Source organism: Mustela erminea, chromosome 3, assembly GCF_009829155.1.
Source record: "Mustela erminea isolate mMusErm1 chromosome 3, mMusErm1.Pri, whole genome shotgun sequence".
Classification (NCBI taxonomy): Eukaryota; Metazoa; Chordata; class Mammalia; order Carnivora; family Mustelidae; genus Mustela; species Mustela erminea.
Window position 1 is genome coordinate 59,478,742 of NC_045616.1, and position 22,521 is coordinate 59,501,262.

Sequence of the window (22,521 nt, forward strand, 5' to 3'; positions counted from 1 at the left end):
TAGAAGAGGGTTAGCCCTTTGAGTGCTAAGACTGGCTGGGCTCTCTTTGTGACTCCAGGCAAGGCACTTGGCTTCTTGTTGTCTTACTTTGCTTATAAAATACAAATGGAAGGGCGCCTAGGTCACTCAGTCAGTTAAGCACCTGACTTTGGCTCAGGTCACGATCTCAGGGTCCTAGGATGGAAAGTATGAGCATCAGGTTCTCTGCTCAGCAGGGAGTCTGCTTCTCTTTCTCCCCCTGCCCTGTGTGCCCCCCACCCCTGTGCTTTCTCTCAAATAAATAAATGAAATCTTTTAAAAATACTTGAATGAAAATACCTATTGTACCTGATAAAACTTTTGCTATTTTGTAGATTTTTGTTTGTATTGTGTTATTTTATAATGTTTTGGGAAAAGGGCAGAAAGTAATGAATGAATTTGAAATTTATTTTTTATCTTGGACAAAAAGCACATGGTCTGAATTCTTGGACAATCTTTTTTTTTTTTTTTAAGATTTTATGTATTTATTGGACAGAGAGAGAGAGAGAGAACACAAGCAGGGAGAGCAGCAGAGGGAGAGGGAAAAACAGGCTCCCTGGAATCATGACCTGAGCCAAAGGCAGATGCTGAACCAACTGAACCACCCAGGCGCCCCTGAAAATACTTTTCATTCTGATTACATTCCTCAGCTTGGTAGTAGTAGTAGTTTCATTTTGATTTTGGTTTTGTTTCTTTGGAGAACAAATCAAGAGGCGCATGAGTGAAAGGCTAGTGTTATCATTTTTTAATTTGGTAAATATTGGAGTAAGCACTCAAATACTTACAGTTTTTAAAATTTTACAGCACATTGAATAGTCACATAGATAGCACTACAGAAATTTATTTTGTCTAATAAAAAGTCATCCAAAATTTTTTGTAAAATTTTCACATGTATACTTCAAAATATTGAACTTTTATTTTTTTTTATTTTATTTTTATTTTTATTTATTTTATTTTTTATTTATTTATTTTTTTAAAGATTTTATTTATTTATTTGACAGACAGAGACCTCGAGTAGGCAGAGAGGCAGGCAGAGAGAGAGAGAGAGAGAGGAGGAAGCAGGCTTCCCTGCAGAGCAGAGAGCCCCATGCGGGGCTCGATCCCATGACCCTGGGATCATGACCTGAGCCGAAGGCAGAGGCTTTAACCCACTGAGCCACCCAGGCGCCCCCAAAATATTGAACTTTTAAAAATAATAATGTCTTCAATACTGAGTGCCTGATTTGCCCATTAAGTAGTATGTTCTCTTGAGAATACTTGTGCTTCTTCAGCTCTGATTTGACTGTTTTGATTGATTCTAAAGCCATTTTCAGAGACTAATTATTGATGCCAAGTTGTAACAGGCATTTTGGAAGAGTTAGGCTGCTGTAAAAACCTTCCAGAAACCACTCAATAAGAATGGCTTAAGAGCTTTGCGACAAATGATGTTGCTGTTGTCTTGGCGTTGAGGCTAACATCCCAACAAAATCCCTATTGTCAACATATTCATAGCTGATTTGTCTGCCTAAAATTAGGATTAAGCTAGGAAACTATTTTCAGGTAAATTAATTTACTAGTTTTTGGGGGGGTGTTGTTTTTTAATAAAGACTGTTGCTTACAGGGTTAGTCTAGAAAATACAATACATCACTCCTAATGGAACAACCAAAGTACTTTTTCTTTCCTTTTCTTCTCTTTTCTTTTTCTTTCTTTCTTTTTTTTTTTAAAGATTTTCTCTATTTATTTGTCAGAGAGAAAGAGCACAAGCAGAGGGAGCAGCAGGCAGAGGGAAAGGGAGGAGCAGGTTCCCCACTGAGCAAGGAGCCTGACATGGGATTCGATCCCAGGACCCTGGGATCATGACCTGAGCCGAAGGCAGATGCCTGACTGAGTGAGCCACCCAAGCATCCCTTTCTTTTCTTTTTTAAAACATTTTATTTATTTATTTATTTGACAGACCGTGAGAGAGGGAACACAAGCAGGGGGAGTGGGAGAGGGAGAAGCAGGCCTCCCACTGACCAGGATACTGGATGCAGGGCTTGATCCCAGGTTCCTGGGATCACAACCAGAGCCAAAGGCAAAGGCTTAATGACTGAGCCACCCAGGGCCCCCCTTTCTTCTCTTTTCAATAAACATCCTGAGAAGGAAAAGATCCCAGTGCTAATAGGCCTGAGGCCCTGGGCCCAGAAACCAGGAGACTCCAAGTGTTCATGTCCCCACTTCTTTTTAGGTGTATTACTTGGCCTCTCTGACCTCAGTTTTCATACTTACAGAATAATATGGTTGCATTAGATGTTTAATGTGTTTTTTCCTTTCTACCTCAAATTTTGTGATTTGAAATGACAACTCTTTATCAAAAATGAAATAGCAAAAAGTAGAAGGTACATTCAGGTGTTTCTCACAAAGACCCATCTTCTAAATGTGCTAGATCTGTTATTTCCATTGTTGTTGGGTCCTACTGAGTCCCAAGCCCAAGGGCAGCCGGCTCTCCCAACCTGGCACCCGCATACTGTGTTGTGCACTCTGCCGGTTTTCTGGTCCTTTTCTCATCTCCTTCCAAGTGCTTCTTCCCATTTAGCATTTACTCACATTTTGGGGGGGGGGGGGGGTTAATTATGTGCCAGACTGTGTGGTAGGCACAGAGAGTATAAAGATATGGCACCTATGTGGGACATCTGCCGGAGCAAGCTGTCACCGAGGCGGAAGTCATGAGTCTGAAGCCGCAGGAGTGGCGGCCATTCTGCTACCTTTGCTGCACAAAGTTATGGTTTAACGGTTGATAGTCCTCACACCAGTATTCATTAAGCACATATTATCTGCCAGTCGCTCAACAGCAGGAGAAGAGCAGAGAACACAGTGATGTCCTGATCCATGGAGCTTACCTCCTCCTGTTGGGGAGGGCAGGGGCACCGGGAGGACATCAGTTTATGATCAAGCAGATAAGGAAGTAACAGGCTCAGTGGTAGAAAAGACTGGAGGGAAAGAAAGCAGGGTGTGGGCTTTGGGGAGAGCAGGGCAGGGAAAGGCTTCCCAATCAGGTGTGAGGGAGACAACCATGAGAGGTGGAAGGGGGAGAGATGGAGGCAGGACTCTGCTGGGCCCAGGCCCAGTGTGTTGAGGGGCAAACGGGCATCCTCTGTGCTGCGCCCCCTAGTGCTGGAGGGTGGGCACCAGAGGTGAGATAGGAGAAGGCATTGGTTCAGATCATGTCAGGCTTCTGGGGCCCTTGTGTGAGATGGGAGGGCATCACTGGGGTTTGAAACAAGAAGAACATGATATGATGTACATTTTAATTCCAGAAAAGATTGGAGGAGGATAGAGTTGCAAGTGAGCAGGCCTGACTGTAGCTCGAACAATGATGGCAGCAGTTAGGTTCTGGTATGTTCCAGAGTTGGAACTCATAGACTTTGCTGCTGGTGATGAGGATGTGGTGGGGGAGGAGGGAGCTGGGAGAGGAAGATTGCAGTCAGGAGTTGTTCCCTTTTTGTAAAAAATTCCTCTTCTCAGGGTGCCTGGGTGGCTCAGTTGGCTAAGCGTCTATCTCCTGGTTTCAGCTCCAGGTCATGATCTCAGGGTCCTGGGATTGAGCCCTAGCTTGGGCTCTGCACCCAGGGCACTCTGCTTGTCTCCCTCTGCTCCTCCCCCTGTTTGCGTGTGCTCTCTCTCTCTCTCTCAAACAAATAAATAAAATCTTAAAAAAAAAAAAAAAAAAGCCCTTCATATGCTAAAAACAGCCCAAAAGACCAGTGGTGAAACAGTCTCACCCCACCCACATACTGGTCAGCTGTGTTCATCTTTTTCTACACAATGCATTCTGTTTCTCTGTCACTGATTACCATTTGGCTTTTAGAATTTTATTTTTCATAAGTCTCATTTTCTGTCATTTCCTCTGTGTGCCTTTTATGTTAGACTAATTCTGTCGTCATTGAGTGCCTGGCTTGGTTTCAGGAATATGATGGTCATTATCATTTCTCTCTGTCCTCCTTGTTTGTCTCTGGCTACAATAACTTTTTCATAATTAAAACATTTTAGCTAAGTTGCCTGAATGCATTCCAGTTTTGTGAAAACATGAAGCAAATTGCTCTCTCTGTGAAGGTTTGTTGGAACGTAGTTACAGTGGGGCCTTTTAATCGTAAGACGGACAACATTGATTCACTCCGTGCTCTCTCTTGTTCTGTCCTCTTTATTTCGTGGTTTGGAACACTTTTTTGGGTCATTCTTCTGAAGAATTTCTAGAGATTATTAAACCACCACTTACTCCTTCCTTCCCTTTATTAATATGTATATAAACTAGAAAGCAGATTAATCTCTGGAAGTTTCTTATTGTAAATCCCGTTATAATTTTTACTCGTTTCCAGGCTGATTTTATTCTCTTCACACTCTCCCTCCATCCTACATGGCATTGTTTTCGAGAAGCAGTAGATGCCTCTTTGCAGCAGATCGATGAAAGGGCCGAGGTCAGCTAGTCTTTCTGTGAGTGAGGTTGACTTGCTGCTTCTCTCCCTAAAGTAGTAAGAGGCAGTGGCACGTTCGGGCTCCATGTTGAGCGGGGAAAATGTGAAGAGAACCCCATCTAGGAGCCACTTGTTTTTGAGACTTGCCAAAGACCTCCACAGGGTAATTCCTATTCAGAACGGGGAGGGTAGAGTCAAGTCTGTGGACGTGCGTTGTAGTTGATGAGCACACATAAAAACAATGTTTTCATGTTTAGAAAACATTCTGAGCCTGATCTAAAACATTTTTGCATATTTACCTGTATCTTCTGGCTTTGCTGGAGCATAATTGTGGTAAAAGGATAGGTCTTCTGGACAGTTGGGTTTATCTTGGCCTGCGGCCTGAGAGCGCTGTGAGTGCCTGAGGGGTGGTAGGTGTGGTCAGAGAATGGGGGCTGCATTGACTTGTCTTCTCTCCCCTCTGTCTGACCCACTTGTGGAGAAACAGGACTGCAGGCACGGCTACCAACAAGCTGTGGTACGCAGCTCTGGCCCTCGTGACACTCATCATGTACTCCGTTGCCACCGGAGGCCTGATTTTGATGGCGGTGTTTTATACACAGAAAGATGGCTGCCTGGAAAACAAAATTCTCCTGGGGCTGAATGGGGGCCTGTGTCTGCTCATTTCAGCAGTAGCCATCTCGCCCTGCGTCCAAAATCGTAAGCACATTTTTCCCCCTTCCCCCTGATTTGTATTTTGTTGTGTCTAAATTTGAGCAAAACCTCATGTTTTTGTGTTTTTAAACTATGGTCATTCCTTAAGTTACTGTGGAGGGGTCAGCCATAGGAAGGGTGGGACACACTTGGGCTGAATGGGATAGCTGGCGTGCCTCGGGTCCAGAAAGATCAGAATGTGGTGAAGTCAGTCAACAGGAAGGTAGATGTTACCGTTATTATTATTTTTTAAAGATTTTATTTATTTATTTGTTTATTTGAGAGGAAGAGAGACAGGGATAGTGACAGAGAGCACAAGCAGGGGGAGTGGGGGAGAGAGAGAAGCAGGGAGCCTACTGAGCAAGGAGTGTGACATGGGTCTTGATCCTATCATGATCTGAGCTGTAGACGCTTAACCAAATGGGCCACCCAGGCGCTCCAGATGTTACCATTATTAAATAATGTACTACAGGGACCCTTTAAGTGGAGGATGCCTTGAGTGTGTATTAAGTTCTTCCTTGTATTCCCTGTGTAAAACTTGAATGAGAAAACTCCAGAAGGAGCTCTTTCTGGGCTCATCTTTCACCCAAGGCCTCTGGGTCAGAAATCGGGAACCATGTGGTGTAGGAGTCAGGAAACAGAAAATCCAGTCTGGCTGAGCCAGCAGCCAGCCCCATGAGCTAACCTTCCTCAGACCCAAATCCTTTCTCAGTGAAGCCAACAGAAATCTGTAAACCTTCCTGGCTCAAGGTTGTTTCAAAGGCAAATGGAAGAGGGGCGCCTGGCTGGCTCAGTCAGTAGAGGATGTGACTCTTGATCTCAGGGTCATGAGTTTGAGCCCCACTTTGGGCTAGAGCTTACTTAAAAACAAACAAAAGCCCACAAAGGCAAAAACGGAAGAGATACTGGGATTTGAAATGCTTTAGAAAGTATAGGCCTGAGTTGTCTTTTATAAACAACTCCTGATATCTTAGACCAGAATACCATCTTTGGTTGTAGAAAGAAGTATTCATGATCTAATTTTCTTGAAGGTATCTTACTCTACAGGAGATGAAATGCAAGTGATATCTAGGTTTTTAATAGGAAAAGGGAAAGGTGGCCAATAATGTATAGCGCCTCCAGTCATTTCTAAAATGGTGATCTAAAAAGTGAAACTAGTCTTAGGGCACCTGGCTTGCTCCATCCCTATTGGAAGAGTGTATGACACTTGATCTCAGGGTCATGAGTCCAAGTCTCACGTTTGGTGTAGAGATTAAGGAATTTAATAAATAAACTTAAAAAAGAAGTGAACTAGTATTGAATAATTTAAAGGTTTTCTGGTACTGAAAATTCCAATTACATTATTGAAAATGAGAGTCCTAATCTCCCAGTCCCTTTAACTGATCAGTTAAGAATTTCCTAAAACATACTAGTGTTCAGATTAAACTTCTATTTGGGTTAAATCCTACTTTTTAAAATAGTTATAATTTGAAATATTTAGTTTAATGCCATTAGTTGCTGAAGTGAGTCTTATTCCCGTGTCAAAGAGCAGCATTATAAAAGTCTATTTCTAGGGATGCCTGGGTGGCTCAGTCATTAAGCATCTGCCTTCATCTCAGATCATGATCCCAGGATCTTGGGATCGAGCCTTGCATTGGATTCCCTGCTTGGCGGGAAGCCTGCTTCTCCCTCTCCCACTCCTGCTTATGTTCCCTCTCTCACCATCTCTCTCTGTCAAATAAATAAATAAAATCTTAAAAAAAAAAAAAAGACTACTTATATACTTTTGTTGTATAGTACAGTTTATCTTATTTATTTAATTTAAAAAGAGATTTTATTTATTTCTTTATTTGAGAGAGTGGGAGAGGGAGAAGCAGGCTTCCCGCCGAGCAGGGAATCCAATGCAAGGCTTGATCCCAAGACCCTGACCTCATGACCTGAGCTGAAGGTAGACACTTAACTGCCTGAGCCACTCAGGCATCCCTGGTTAGTAAAATTTAACAATTAAAACTTGAAACAAATTTAATCAGAGGGAAGACTGGATGAACTGAGTCCTTTCATGTAGGCAGATGGTTAAAAATTCCACCCAAAAATGATACATCCTTTTTGTCATATCCTGGTAACTCTGAATGAAGGAAACACCTCATTTAATTTAAATACTATAGCATGTTAAAGCTCTTCCCTCAATGACTGCTGAATCCCAGTGCCTTCTTCTTTGACCTGAACTGGTATTCGCGAAGGTTTTTTGTTTTTTGTCTATTGACAAGTCGAGGTTTTTCTGCTGTCATGGACTTCAAGTGTCTGATGGCCTCCTAGAATCTGGAATCCATGCCCTGTGACATCTGTTTCCCATTTATCTCACTAAGCTACATGGTCTCACCGATAATGATGGTGAATTTTCTTCTGAGGTCTTAAGATTTGAGAACTAGTGTCCATGAACTTCAGGAGGACCAGGCAGTACACTTAATTCAGTTGTTATTAGAGTGATGTGGCAGTAGAGGACTGCAGAACCTGGCGTCTCTAAAACAGCATAGTCAGGCTTCGTGGATAATTCTGCCCCTCTCCCTGTCTTTTTAGTGTTGTTTGGAAAATAACATTATTGACCTTTTCCTTCCTTCAGAGATGGGGGTCTTGGTTTGAGAAGCATCATTTGGGGATGGAGACCTCGTTTTCTTAGGCTTTCTTATTTTTGAAATTTCAGACCCTGTGTTAAAAATCTGACCCTCTGATTTTTCCAGGACAGCCCCATTCCGGGTTACTGCAGTCTGGGCTTATAAGCTGCTACGTGACGTATCTCACTTTCTCGGCTCTGTCCAGCAAACCCGTAGAAGTAGGTAAGCCAGCCCGCCACCTTAGGGAGTGTGTGTGTGCGGTACGAATATTTTCATTATGGAGGAAGGAATTTGAACTGTTGTTCAGAATGTCGAAGGTACAATAAATTGAATGGATGATCTAAATTTTTCACTAGATAATGTCTGTAACATTGGATACGAAAATGAAAAATTTCTTCTCCTGAGTCTTCCTGCTGTGTAGGGAAGACAGGAACAAAGATGGGTTGTTGAGTTTGCTTTGGGGCCTAATATGAGTTTTCCCACTCTGTGTTTTCGATGAACATTACTGTATTTTGCTTATTTTGTGTTGTTTTTTGCTTGTTGTTAATTTACTTTTCTTCAGGTGGTCATCTCTCTGACGTAAGAGAGAGTGGGAGAAGGAAGCAGGAGACAGGATTTGAGCCCAGCTCTAACAGTGGCTGACTTGAACTGCTCTTCTTAAATGCTGTTTATTTATCGAGACTATAGAACATGCATGAACTTGGGAGTCAGACCGCCTGGGTTTATAGCTTGCTTCTGCCACTTCAGTAACTTGTAGAAGGTTATTTACCTCTCTCTGCCTAGATACCTTGTCTTTAAAGTAAGGATTTTCATTATTATTTTATCAAGGTAATTAAATAAGATTCCTATTTTATAGGGTAGTTTTAAAGAATTCAGTGAGTGTGTATGTGTGTATATGGTCCTGGCATGTTGTAGGTACTCTATGTGGGTTAGCTATTGTTACTGGAGAGTGGTTGTAAAGATTATTTGAGAACTAGAAGAGCCCTGTCGTATTATAAATTGTTAATGTATGAGCCTCTTGTCAGTAAAACACCAAAAGACCATTTTTTAAAAAGATTTTATTTATTTATTTTACAGACAAAGATCACAAGTAGGCAGAGAGGCAGGCAGAGAGAGGAAAGCAGGCCCCCTACTGAGCAGAAAGTCTGATGCGGGGCTTGATCCCAGGACCCTGAGACCATGACCTGAGCTGAACCCAGGCGCCCCAAAAGACCATTTTTTATTTTGATTTCTGAACTCACTGTATTTCATTATCTATATCAGTTTTGTGATAAATGTATATATAAATGTATACACACATATATATACACAGAAGTATTTATAAATGTGTGTATGTTTGGGTACATTTGATCTTTTATAAATCAAGTTAAATAAATGTGCTATATTTTCTCTAGAATAGAAAATTGAAGTTGTTTTCCTTTTTTAAATGTAGGAAGTAAATGTAAAGATCATCTTTAAAGTTTTACATACATGTATTGTGTGTATGAGTCTTGTCTTTAGAGCTTTTTATAGTGCAGAGTGGTACAATTGTAGGTCTCATATTAAGTATAGTCTATCCTAGATTTAATTCTTTTTTAAAATAGCTCTATCTTGACTCTTAAGTTTATTTGTCTAGCTTCTTTAAGAATTTCTTTTACAGCTATTAATTTTTGGTTTTAATATAGTGAGGTTTTTGGTTAGAGTGTTTTTCTTTTAAATGGCAGTTATCACTTACAAACAGAAAACTTACTCGTAGTTTCAGGAAATACTATTTAAAGAGAAAAGTTCATATTTTGGTCAGTTAAAAAAATTTTTTTCCCCTTTGGCTTAAGAATAAAGATTCCTTACACCACAGCACAGTTATTTTTGCTGTCTCAAATGTGAGTGCCAGTAATAATTGTAGTCCATCTTCTAATACTCAGAATGTGCATGTTTGTAAAATGGTTTTTATTTTTATTTATTTATTTAGGGAGTGGGGAAAGAGAGGGAGAGAATCTCAAGCAGGCTCCAGTCCCAGCAGGGAGCCTGTTGCATGGAGCTTGATCTCCCAACCTGGGGATCCTGACCTGAACTGAAATCAAGAGTTGGATTACTTGGGGCGCCAGGGTGACTCATTAGGTTAAGCAGCTGCCTTTGGCTCAGGTCATGATCCCAGGGTCCTGAAATCAAATCTAGTATTGGGCTCCTTGCTCAGCGGGGAGCCTGGTTCTCCCTTTCCCTCTGCCTACTGTTCCCCTGCTTGTGCACACATGCTCTCTCTCTCTCTCAAATAAATAAATAAAATCTTAAAAAAAAAAAAAAAAAAGAGTTGGGATGCTTAACCAACTGAGCCACCCAGGTACCCTACTTCTTGAAACTTTTAAGAAATATAGAAATCTAGAAAACATCAGGATGTTCATACGCTATTTTTTTAAGCTTTTTTTTTTTCCCAAAGATTTTAAAAATTTGTCAGAAAGAGAGCACAAGTGGGGAGAGCAGCAGGAAGAGGGAGCAGCAGGCTTCCTCCTGAGCAGGGAGCCCAATGTGGGGCTTGATCCCCAGGATCATGACCTGAGCTGAAGGCAGACACTTGACCGACTAAGCCACCCAGGTGCCTCTAAACCTTTTTTATTTTTTTTTTTTTAAGACATTTTATTTTTAAGTAATCTCTGCGCCCAGTATGGGCCTTGAACTTAGAACTCTGAGATCCAGAGTTGCGTGCTCCTTTGACTGAGCCCACCAGGCACCCCAGGATGTGTTTATGTTTAGCACTTATTTTTATTTTTATTTTTTTAAAAGTAGGCTCCATGCCCAACATGAGGCTTAACCTCATGACCCTGAGATCAAGAGTCACATGTTCTACCGACCATGCCAGCCAGGCGACCCCACACACTAATTTTACCCCACCTTTGCACAGGTAATTTTATTCTGTCCTGTGGATGTCAGCAATTTCATAGACTGTAATTTGAAACACTCAGGAAGTACACACCTGGTATTGTCATGTTTCTCTACATCATGATTCAGTAACTGTTAACCAGTTATACCTATTCAATACACTGAGCAAAATGATATGTTTGTTCTGTTCCCTTGTAAAAAAGACTTTTGTGCACAGTAGTAACAAATGGAATTAATGCATACTGCAGTATCATTGAGGAAAGAACTTCTCTTTAAATAACTCTTCTGTTTATAAATAAACTGATTTTTTTATTTTAGCACTGTAGACTTAGCACATTTACAGTCCTGATCAATAAAAAGAAATAAGACATATATATATATATATATATATATATATATATATATATATATATATAAAGAAAATGTAGAGAGGCGGCATCTGGCTGGCTCACTTGGCAGAGCATGTGACTCTTGAGCTCTGGGTTGTGAGTTCAAGCCCTGAGTTGCGTATAAAGATTACTTAAAAATAAAATCCTTTTTTTTTCTTTTAAATTTTTATTTGCCTGTTTGAGTCGGAGAGTGAGTAGAGAGAGAGCACAAGCTGGGTGGGGGCTGGTAAGGAGAGGGAGAAGCTGACTCGGCCAGGCCTCTGGGTACAGAAGCCTGATAACCCAACCTAGGGTTAGGGTTAGGGCGTAGAGGCATGGCAACCCTGATCTGTGGGGGCAAAGGCAGGCTCCACTGGGAGCTGAGTTGAGGGCGTGGGTCAGGGGGCCTGTCATATTCCAGGCTTGTGACCCCACTGAGTAAGGAGCCTGATGTGGGGCTCAATGCTGGGACGCTAGGATCATGACCTGAGCCCAACACAGTCACTTAACCCACTGAGCCACCCAGGCACCACCTTAAAAATAAAATCTTACAAAAAGAATAAAAGAAAGAAAGTGTAGAGAAAGGGACCATTATGGGAGACTCTTCCTGGGAAAGGAGGCAAGAAGTAAGCAAAGGATCATAGGATCGTGATGATCCTATTACTGACGTAAAGGGACTTCTCGTCTGGCTGGAGCTTTGAACCAGGTGGCTGCTGTAGTCAGTACATATTTGGTGACTGAGTAGCCTCAACATGCTTCTGGAGAAGATAGACATGGGAGAAACTCAACAATGTGTGCATACTACTTCTATTCAGGGCCTGCTAAGTCAACTGAAAAATGGATCTCGTTTCACTTTTTACTACTGTTTGAAGAGTACTGAAAAGAGGAGACTCTTACTACATCATGGCACAGAGGAAATCTTTGAACCCTTTGGCCCTCCACTGGAATCTGAGGGTCTTGTTTGAAGATGCTGCTTAGGTGGGAGGGGTTGCTTTTTTTTTTTTTTTTTTTTAAGATTTTATCTGTTTATCTGAGGGAGAAGCAGGGTCTCTGCTGAGCAGGGAGCTTGATGTGGGACTCGATCCCACAACCCTGGGATCATCACCTGAGCCAAAGGCAGGCGCTCAACCAACTGAGCCACTGTGTCACAGGGGGTCCTTTGAAGTAGGAGCAATCTAGTCTGAGTTCAGTGGGACTGTAGAGTAGGAGTTTGCAATAAGAAGCCTTCACTCTTCTAAGCTACCAGAATTTTCCCCAAGTGAATGTGTCTGTGAGCTACAACAGGCTTTTCTAATGAACTCTGATTTCTTTGTCTTTTCCTTGTAAGCTCTAGATGAGCACGGGAAGAATGTGACAATCTGTGTGCCAGAGTTTGGTCAGGACCTGTACAGAGACGAAAACTTGGTTACTGGCCTGGGTACCACTCTCCTGTTCTTGTGCATCTTATATTCATGGTAAGTCTTAGGAGATACTGGAGGTCACCTTTGCAGACTTTAATATTTTGGAGGATAATTTAAGTAAGCTTTAGCACAGCGAAGTAGCAAAACAAATCCCAGCCGAGGAAGACGGAAAGTAGATTGAACTAAAAAGTGTGTCTCACAGCATCGAACCTCAGTGTTTGGACATTTTCCTGACTTGTATTTGTGCGGGTAACTATAATAGATCTATAGTACATTGCAAGCCTTGAGGAAAGGGTTGAATTTTCGTTGCTTAAGCATTATTGGAGGGCAAGGGATTACAAAGTGGGGAAGAAATGGCTTGTGCCAGAACATTTTGGCAGCTTTCTAATCCATGGGAAATACCGTTTGTTCTGCTGCTGATGGAAAGAGTACAAAGCAGTACATACAAGGTCATTTTGTGCTTGGCCCAAAAAGACAGGAAACGTCCCCTTTCTTTTATGCCGAAACCCACAATGCCGTTAAAGCGGGCTGTATTTCACGTGCTTGTTCGTGGTGGAGTCGGTGCCCCCTTTATTTAGCATGTTTAAAAGATTGCCCAGGGGAGGAAAGTAACAGATAGAAATTACTGATTCTGAGTACACATTTCACTGATAATGAAGCTTCCCTTCGGCAGTGACCTTTTCACGTTGAGGTTTTACTTCTGTGTTTTATGTTTTATTTGTTAGATTTCAATGTATAAAAATTTCAACTTGTCATGGGTGCATTATGGACTCCTCTGGTGAAAACCAAAGAATCCTGGTGGTGCTAGCTTATGTAAATAAAATGTCTTTCTGTGCACGCTGGCATTTTCTCTTACAGCTCCTACACTCCCTCCTGTTAGAAAGGGACCTACAGACAGACATTTTGGAAATGGGGGAACTGGGTTTTTAGAGTACTTGTTGAGTCACGTGTTAGGCCACGAAAGTCCCTGCTTGTGTTGCAATGGTTGTCCCGTGGAAGGTTCCATAACACTGGTCCTCATCCTGTCCCCCACAGAGTGACAGATTGTCCTTGCAGTGGAAAGGACCACATTGACCATGTCTGGCCTCTCATTTCTATTAATTCCATAGTTGTTCACTCTGTACCTACTCTACCCAAAGCAGTGGATAGGATTCGGGCCCAAATCAGTGAATGTTGTCAGGAAAACCATAAAGCCACCCAAATTTTGAATGCTGATTTCCAGCTCTTCTTTTTCTGAGTAAGCTCTTCCTTCCTGAGTCTGTTTTTAGTGGGCTTTGGAGGGAAATAGCAGCAGCATGGCTAATTTCATCATTTATCCCTCAGGGTTTTTTCTGTATTGGCCCGTAAGAAATACTGCAGATTATGTGAGGCGAAAGTAGATTACTAATGAGTAATTACCATTGACTCCACCTATCACACAAGGGCTCCTGGAGCTATGAGGTTCCTGAAGGGCTCCCCCTGTGCGGATACTGATTTCCGTCTCCTTCCAGCAGGCACCACGGTGTCGCAGTTTAATTACTAGCATTTGGTAACGTCTGTTGTTGGCATTTACACAGATTCCAAGTAGATATGGTTGGCTTTGAAAATTGTTATCTTTTGGGAATATCAAACCAGTTCTACCAGCCTCCACTGTGGAGCCTCTAAATTCCGAAAGAGGTGAGGTTTTCTTCCTCATCTCTCACGCAAGAGTGGCAGTGAAAATCTGACAGGGTGAAAATGCCGTGCTGCAAAGTAACACCACGTGGCAGGTCTGTCAGCCCATGAAGTAGAATCACTGCCATCTTTCCACTGAGGGATTTATAGCAAATCGCAGCCCTGTTTCATCCAAGCAGCAAACGCTTTTTCTTGTGTGTGATTAGGCATTCCGCAGCCCACAAAAACAGACCATTTTATTCTGTCAAATATCTGTAGAGTTTTTTTTAGTGATATAAAACAAACAAGAGACATGGTACCTCACCATAAAACAGTGGTGATTTTTTTCTATATATGTAGACACAACTATGTATTTTTAATATATGTTTTTAAAGATTTTATTGATTTATTTGAGAGAGAGCATGTGTGCACAAGCAGGGGAGCAGTAAACAGAGGGAGAGGGAGAAGCAGGCTCCCCGCTGAGCAAGGAGCCCAAGGCTGGACTCAATCCCAGGACCCTGGGATCATGACCTGAGCTGAAGGCAGACACTTAACTAACTGAGCCACCCAGGTGCCCCATCCTTTTTTTTTTTTTAAAGGAATATCTAGAATTCTTTTTTCTTTTCTTTCTTTCTTTTTTTTTTAAGATTTTATTTTTTAAGTGATCTCTACACTTGATATGGGGTTGAACTCACAACCCCCAGATGAAGAGTTGTATGCTCTTCTGACTGAATCTGCTGTCCGCCCCAGGAATATCTAGGATTCGTGAGAGAAATGGTAGGAAGCCTAAAGACTGCATAGGGTGAACATTACATGTTGTTACCGAAAGTTCCAAGGTTGCGTATGTTTGGGGTTAAGTTTTTTGTAAGCTCCTAGAAGGCTTACTGCGCTATCTCCTTATCTGCTTCTTTAGGGGACTCCCGTGCTGGCCTCCGTGCTCAGTTTCTGTTCTCTGTCCCAAGTCCTGCTTTTGGGGCACTCACTCTGAGTATGTTTTATCTTTGCTGTCATAGCTTAAAGGAACGGCTCAACCTATACCTACTCCCTGGCTTTTTAGCTGAGGCCACTCTTTCTCTAGATGCCCCTTCTCTTGTCCCCAGACATTACTGCTATGAAGAAGTATCACAGCTTGGACCCCAGGTAGGGGTTCCCTAATGGCCTTTGTATAGGTCCATCCCCCTGACACACCCTTAGGTCCCAGCCTCCACTATACTATTTCTTAATTCCCTCCTTGGTCTTTAGATTTTGATTGAAATTGTTATTTTGTTGGCTTCAAGTTCATACCGTCCAGCCAGGCAGGATCCTGGAGTCAGTGAGGGAGCCTCAGTTCCCTCATTGTACATCAAAAGGAAACTGAAGAGCATAGAGCCCATTTCTGTGATTCTCTACTCCTAGTCTCAGGGACCCTCTCCTTGAGTTTCCTGTGCTAGGGTTCTGGGAGAGAGGCAGGTTCAAAGTAGTTTTTCCCCCTGGGATTATCTGGAGTAAGGTCTTTCACTGAGGTTCAACCATAAGCTCTGTGCCTTGCCTCATTTTATTATTAGAAGGTATTTGTGCTATAAAAATGGCCCCAGCTATTTCAGTTTTAACCATGCATATGAGAATTTATTACTCAAATGTTTAGGAATTTGAATTTGAAATGAGAAAAACTGAGAATTCTTATTAAATGTGAAACAACTTGCTAATTCAAAATGAAACATTCATGGCAATAAGGCCAACCGTGTAGAAATAAGTACATGGTTGGTAAGAGAATTGGAGAGAAGATTGGCTTAAACCAAGATGAGTTAGCAAATCATGGTGTCTGTTCTTTTGGTGCATTCTGTGTCTGCTACCTTTATTTAAGAAAGGAGGACAAGTTAAGGAAAAAAAAAAAATGAAGGAAGAATATACAAGCTTTATTTTGAGAATCCTGCTGCTCCCTCACCTACCAGCTAGAAATCTTCCTGGCTGTACATTAGGGACATGGCCAGGCCTCCCCGCTCAGTTCACATAGGACTGTCATCTCCTTTGGGAGCTGTGAGTCACCAGTTATACTGTGCATCGGGGGCATAACTGAACTTCACACAAAGGGTAGGACTAGTCCTGAGATCTCCTGAGGGCCCTTTAAGTTTGTCAGGGAGCAGAATCCATGGTCTCCCAACAGGAAAGTCTGGACCTGTTCTCTAGGGATTTTCTTTGATCTAGGAGAGTTTGGCCAATTCCAAAAGCAGCTGAAACAGGTGCAGAGGGCCACCTACATTTTGAGTCATTCTTCCAATACAGAAGAGGCCCTGGGCATGGCAGTGATGGTGGGGGATGGGCAGACGGGAGACAATTTTTTTTTGCTTTTCGCAATAGCTGCAAGGCACTGCTGGATTCTTGTGAGTGGGGGCTAGAGATAGTCAATGGGCTATGACTTGTCTGTACAGTGAAGCCCCGTCCCAATCAAATGTGATCATTGTCCTTCCGCGCCCCACCAGAAGCAGTGGGTGAAAGTTGCTCGTGCCTTAGCCCTGGAAGGGAAGAGCTTCTGCATAATCCAGGAGTTGTTGTTCAGCAACGTGTCTTGCACTCACCAGAGGGGTCTGAGTAGTAGAGTGCAGACAATAAGAATTTCCTAAGCTTTTAAGGAGTTTGGGAAAACAGTGTGTCCTTGTTAATTCCAAGAAGAGTATCTTATGGGTGAAGGCCATGACTGAATTATAATAGTATTTTATAATGGCATCTTACTTGTAGAAGTTCTCTGTCATTAATGATGAACTGAATGTATTTATTTGTTTTTAAAACTAAATTCAGTTAATTAATACATAGTGTGTTACTGGTTTCAGAGGTAGAGGTCAGTGATTCGTCAGTCATATGTAAGACCCAATGCCCGTTACATTACACACCCTCCCCATTGCCCATTACCTGGTTACCCCATCCCCCACCAACTTCCCCTCCAGCAGCCCTCAGTTTGTTTCCTAGAGTTAAGAGTCTCTTATTGTTTATCTCCCTCTCTGGTTTCATCCCATTTTATTTTTCCTTCCCTTCCCCTATGATCCTCTGTTTTGTTTCTTAAATTCCAGTAATGAGTGAGATCATATGATAATTGTTTTTTCTGATTTATTTTGCTTAGCATAATATGCTCTAGTTTCATCCACATTGTTGGAAATGGCAAGATCCCGTTTGATTGCTGAGTAATTGAATATAGGTATTTAGAAAAAAGAACAAAAGCTTCCCCATTCGGTGCTCTCTGATGATGGAAGTAAGTTGGCCAGAGGTGCCAGAATCAAAAGCTTTGTTGTTCTTGAAACCACTTTATTCCAAAGAAATTTGCAAAAGTACAGTATTTATTCTAATGCTTTAAAGAAAGAATACCATCCTTTAGGTGAAAATTGCAAAAAAAAAATTGATCTTTCTAAAAAGTTACATTTTCCTCCACAGAAATGATACACTATTAAATCATAACTCACGTGCAGAAAATCCAGCACGCTCTTACATGCAGGAGCGAGGGGAATGTGTTTCTGGGGTGTACCGCCGTCGGAAAGTATCTCTAAAATTCCTCTGACAAGGCTTGAAGTCAGGAAGCAGGGGCGGTTGGGCCTCCATCAGCATCCCATCTGTTTCGCGCAGAAGTGAAAGTGATGCTATTGGACTTGAGTGGCCCACAAAGGAAGCAGTGTGCTTGGATCCCAGAGGACCTTTTTGTGCGGAAGGCTTTTTATTGTTTATTTGCATTTCATTGATCTCTTCTGTCTTTGAGAAGGAGCATGAGAATGAGCAGAGAAGGCATGTTGCCTCATGGGGTTTATTTGGTTGAAATGAGTCTGCTAATTCCTGCTTCTCCCATGGCCACACCCCCACACCCCCAGGCTGGCACAGAGGATGCAAGAGGTTAGGGACTGTTGTCTTTTTCACTGAGTCCCCAGGGCTTGGAACAGGGCCTGACACATGGCAGGCCTTCAGTAAATATTTGCTAAATGAACTTACAGAGTTAGTTAGAACCCTGAGTGTTATATATATTTCTGTTTGCTTAAAATATTCCCTTTCCCCCCCCAAAAGAAATACCTCTTTCACCCCTATAAGCCAGATTTTATAATATTTTACTCTTTGGGTATAGGGAGAGTGGTGGGAAGAATTTTTTTTTTTTTTTTTTCCTAATCACACTGATAGCTAGTCTGTTGAATTTCCGAGCAGAAAACCTTGTTCTGCCAAAGGCTGATTATCATAGTAAATAACTGTGACCTTTGCTTTCCATGCCTTTGCCTTTTTTGTTTTAATGCCATCTCTGGGTTCTTTCATTGGTTTTGATCCTTCTAAGTGAGACTAATCAAAAGTTGTGGAAAGATAAAATGGAAATCAGAAAATCCTTCTGGCTTGGTGTTTGAGGGAGGAGAGGTGAAAATCAAGATAATAGGGCCAAAAGATACCTTATCTCTTTATTGACAAACTTCTCTTGCTTAGAATGATCTAATGCAATCTCTGTAAAAAGACAACTGTAGAATTGGTCAATTTTGGAGTAAAGTGGAATATTGAAATAGACAATTCTTTTTAAGGAGCCAGAGCTGGAGGACACGGTGAGCCTCTCATGAGAGCACTGGCCAGGGGGCTCTGCCCTTCCTCGGATGGGATATAATGTGTGTGTTTGTTTCTTAGCTTGACATCGACGACAAGGTCAAGTTCTGATGCTCTGCAGGGGCGATACGCAGCTCCGGAACTGGAAGTAAGTTCGTTTCCCTCCCTTGCCCTGCTTCATCTCAGAAGACCCATTTTTCAGGAAGGCTCTTTCTGTGTGTTTGTGTCTTTATTGATCTGCATTCCATGATCCCATTTTTCTCCTCAGGAAAGAACACAATTTTTGTACAGAAAAAAATAATGTAGAGACAATGGGATTAAAATGAATCTTTGATTTTCATCCAACAGAATCAGCCTCTGCCGTGGCCTTGTTCCCCCTCTCCCATCCGAGGCCTGGGTCGCTTTGTTGGGCTGCTCTCTGCGTTTTCCTCCTGTCACAATGGAGTGTGTGTGTGTGTGTGTGTGTGTGTGTGTGTTAACTTCTAGTCCATTCTTCTCCAGAACAGCTGTTACACATAACCTTAGGGTCGTGCTATGTATGGAGGCCACAGACAGGTATAACACAGAAGGGAAGGAACGAGCATCGCTCCCTGCCACACTGCTGAGCGTTGTCTACACGTTAGCTTATCTCATTGCTTCGGTTTGGTCAGGTGGGCATTTCTGGGTAAGGACCTGGGAGCAGTAGAGGTCCAGAGAATCAGGGGGCTTAGCAGTAGATGCCTTTTGGTCAGCAGGAAGCCTGTCACTTCCTTACCTGTGCCAAAATCTTTTGCGGGGGCCCTTGGAACATCCATCATGGTCAGAAAAGGGCTAATCCCGTGGAGGCAGCCGGGAAAGGTCTGACCCCAGGAATGGAAGGAACACAGGGTTCCAATAATGGCTGAGACTTCACAGCAATTGTTACGTGCCAAGCACTGTTCTAAGCACTGTATTTGTGATCGCATTTCAGCCCTGTAAAAACCCAGTGAGGGCTTTATAAACTCTGTTTTAACAGAAGGGAGAGACAGAAAAGTTACTTAAGCTTCTGATTTGCTGGCACTGTGACCTGGGCACCCTGGTTCCAGAGTCCATGTTCCCGAACTCTGCTGCGAGAGCTCAGTGCCAGCTCCCAGCCCTGCTGCAGACCCTGCCTGACCCCCAGCCCTCCACCACCCCCCTTGCCGTGTCCTCAGAGCTTTCCCCGGATGGAGGAGCCCTGGTATGTGTCCAGATACGGACACTCTTCTCTGCAGCTGAGGCTATGGGGACGGTCTTTCCTGCACCTGACCTGGAGACAGTGAACATTATGAAGGGTTGTCAGGCTGCCAGCAGCATTCAACGGCTCTTTCTGTCCCTTAAAAAAGAAGAAGGCTCTGCTGAGTCTGAATAGGTTACTGCTTCCTACACAGAAGAGAAGGGTCTCTAGAAGGGACGCGTTTGTTCTCACCACGGCCGGGTGACCACCTGCTGGGGTTGTGCACAGCGGCTTCAATATCCCTGTTGTGTAGAGCGCAAGCCCAAAGAATAGCACATCTCCAAGTTAGACTGAAGAGGATGTTTTCCTTCTCGTGCTAAGGAAAGTGTCCCAGTGTTTTTTTCTGAACTGGAGAGCATGCAAAACGGAAGTTGGTTTGCTCTCCTTGTATCAGGTTTCACAGGATATACCTTTGAAAGAGAAAGTTAGTAGTTTCTTATGCTAAGTTAAGTTTCAGAAGAACTAGGACCCCAGGATACCATGTCTTGAGCCCCCTGCATGATTAGTGGATCTTAGACTGTGTCACCTGATCCAAGATTCTGTCAAGTCCATTCCCTCTATTAGAAGTGTCCCCGATGTAGTAGGGAAACAGGGGTTTGGCCTTGCGGTATATAGGCTGGAGCTCCTATGTCCTTGTCCCTGGCTCTCTGTTCTTTCCAGTACAAATACTATCAGCCTGAAAGTGCCAAGGACCCAGTACTTCCCAGCTGGTCTTGCTATGTGGAATGTTCCTTTTTGTTTGTTTGTTTAAGATTTTATTTATTTGGAAAAAAAAAAGATTTTATTTATTTGAGAAAGAGAGAGAAAAACCACGAGCGGGGGAAGGGCAGAGGGAGAAGCAAGGATCCTGATTCCCTGCTGAGCAGAGAGCCCAATGCAGGGCTTGATCCCAGGACCCTGAGATCATGACCGAGCTAAAGGCAGACACCCAACCAACTGAGCCACCCAGGTGCCCCAACATGTAATGTTTCTTACTCTGGTTACCAGAGTTTTTCTGAAATCATGTATTAATTTTTCGTAATCCAGTTTTTTATTAGTTTATTGTTTTGACTAGGTCAGAAACATGGTACAGAATTTAAAAGGTGCCAGAGACTCTTCAAAGGAAAGTATCCCCTCCATCTAACCCGGTCCCTAGCCCTCTGCCTCTGTAGAGACAGTTGAGCAGCCTGATTTCATCGGCAATGCAGGTGGACCTCCTGCTTCCAGACCTCTTAGCTTGACCGTTTCTGATCCTGCCAGCTCTACCGTCTCCCAGACCTAGCAAGTATAGCAAATCGTCACGAGGAATGAGCTCTGTGAGGGGGGGACCAGTCTTGTTCACCTTGTCTTTCAGGCCGAGTTTTCCAGAAGCAGCTGCCAAGGCAGAGTTGAGGTGCAGGTTGTCCCTTAGGGATCAATGTTGGTGGAAGGGAGGGAGGCAAGATTGGGCGAAGTTAAAAAGCCCCAGAGGTGGGACAAAGTCTCTGTTGACCCCTTCAGGGCCCCAGAGCAGATATGACCCATCAGAACTGTCGCCAAGGGTCAGTGGCTGCAGCTCTACCTCCCTGCCTCGAGCAGCCAGTTCAGCGTGGGTTGCCTGGGAAGGCTGGCCCTGTGGCTGAGAGAATGCCTGGGAGCTGCCGTCTAGAGGCCGTGCCCAGCACTCCCAGGGAGCTGAGTGAGCACTAAGTGAGCACCGCTGAAGGGGACCTGGGTGGCTCACCTCCTTGTCTGTTTCCTGTCACCAGCACTGAAGCACTTGGGAAGAACAGATGCTTAGTCAGATCCTTTGAAAGGGGTCCATGAGTGCAGTTCCGAGCCTGGCCGCGGGTTTGCGCGGAGGGCTTGGCACAGCATGGGGATGGCCCTTCGTGCCTTCCTGACGGTAGAAACGCCGCCTGACGCTGTTGGGTTTTGCCCTTGCAGGTAGCCCGCTGTTGCTTTTGCTTCGGCCCTGATGGAGAGGGTAAGTAGACAACCTCCCTCCCATGCAGCTCTAGTCTGTAGGTGTTTGGGATTTACACCCAGATAACTTGAATGGTAAGAGGAAGGTGTTCTTCCAGAGCTGGTGTACTGTTGGCTCTACTTTCACATTCTTTCTTAGCGATCGATCGCTGGGTGTATTCATGTTGGTATTCTGGCCGGCTCATCTGTAAGGTAAATTCTAAGTGAGACTTCGAGGAGCACATTTTTCAAAGGAATGAAAATTTTGAAAATTTCTCTGCTTTACCTTCTTTCTTTCTTGGACTGGAGAATCCTGGGGCTTGAAAACACTTGTCATGCCCTTTCACTTCCCTCTGAGCTGAGCGTGGGTTTTCCATTTATATGGGCTCTTTTCTGCTCTTTTCAAATGAATGTGAGGTTGGGAAATTTACCCTGTGCAGAACGGTCCTGGGGGTGAGGGTTCTGCACAGAGGGTGTGGATGGAATTGCCTAAGGCTACACATGGCTTCTGCCATCTTTCTCTACTCACCAGCCCCTGGGGTGGAAATGAATGAGTGTGGCTCTGCGGGGGCAGCAGGTATGCATGTGTCCACTCAATGAGCTTGCGCTCGCTTTGTGCCTCACAGACACTGAAGAGCAGCAGAACGTGAAGGAGGGACCGCGGGTCATTTATGATGAGAAGAGAGGCACCGTGTATAGCTACTCCTATTTCCACTTCGTGTTCTTTTTGGCTTCCCTCTATGTGATGATGACCGTCACCAGCTGGTTCAAGTGAGTGGCCCATTGTCTTAGACATTTAAGAAGGGACAGTCTTTAGACAATCAAGTTAAGTCCTATTCTTTAAG

The 22,521-nt window shown here is 43.4% G+C and overlaps 1 protein-coding gene across 1 annotated transcript in view; it reads left to right on the forward strand.

Moving 5' to 3' along the window:
- Window positions 1-22,521, forward strand: part of SERINC5 (serine incorporator 5) — a 102,605-nt gene that overhangs the window by 74,589 nt on the left and 5,495 nt on the right. Inside the window, exons 6-11 of the mRNA XM_032335864.1 lie at window positions 4,937-5,148; window positions 7,860-7,955; window positions 12,282-12,408; window positions 18,601-18,667; window positions 21,659-21,698; window positions 22,303-22,447. Of these exons, the coding sequence (XP_032191755.1) occupies window positions 4,937-5,148; window positions 7,860-7,955; window positions 12,282-12,408; window positions 18,601-18,667; window positions 21,659-21,698; window positions 22,303-22,447 (687 nt within the window). The remainder of the gene's footprint in view (window positions 1-4,936; window positions 5,149-7,859; window positions 7,956-12,281; window positions 12,409-18,600; window positions 18,668-21,658; window positions 21,699-22,302; window positions 22,448-22,521) is intronic.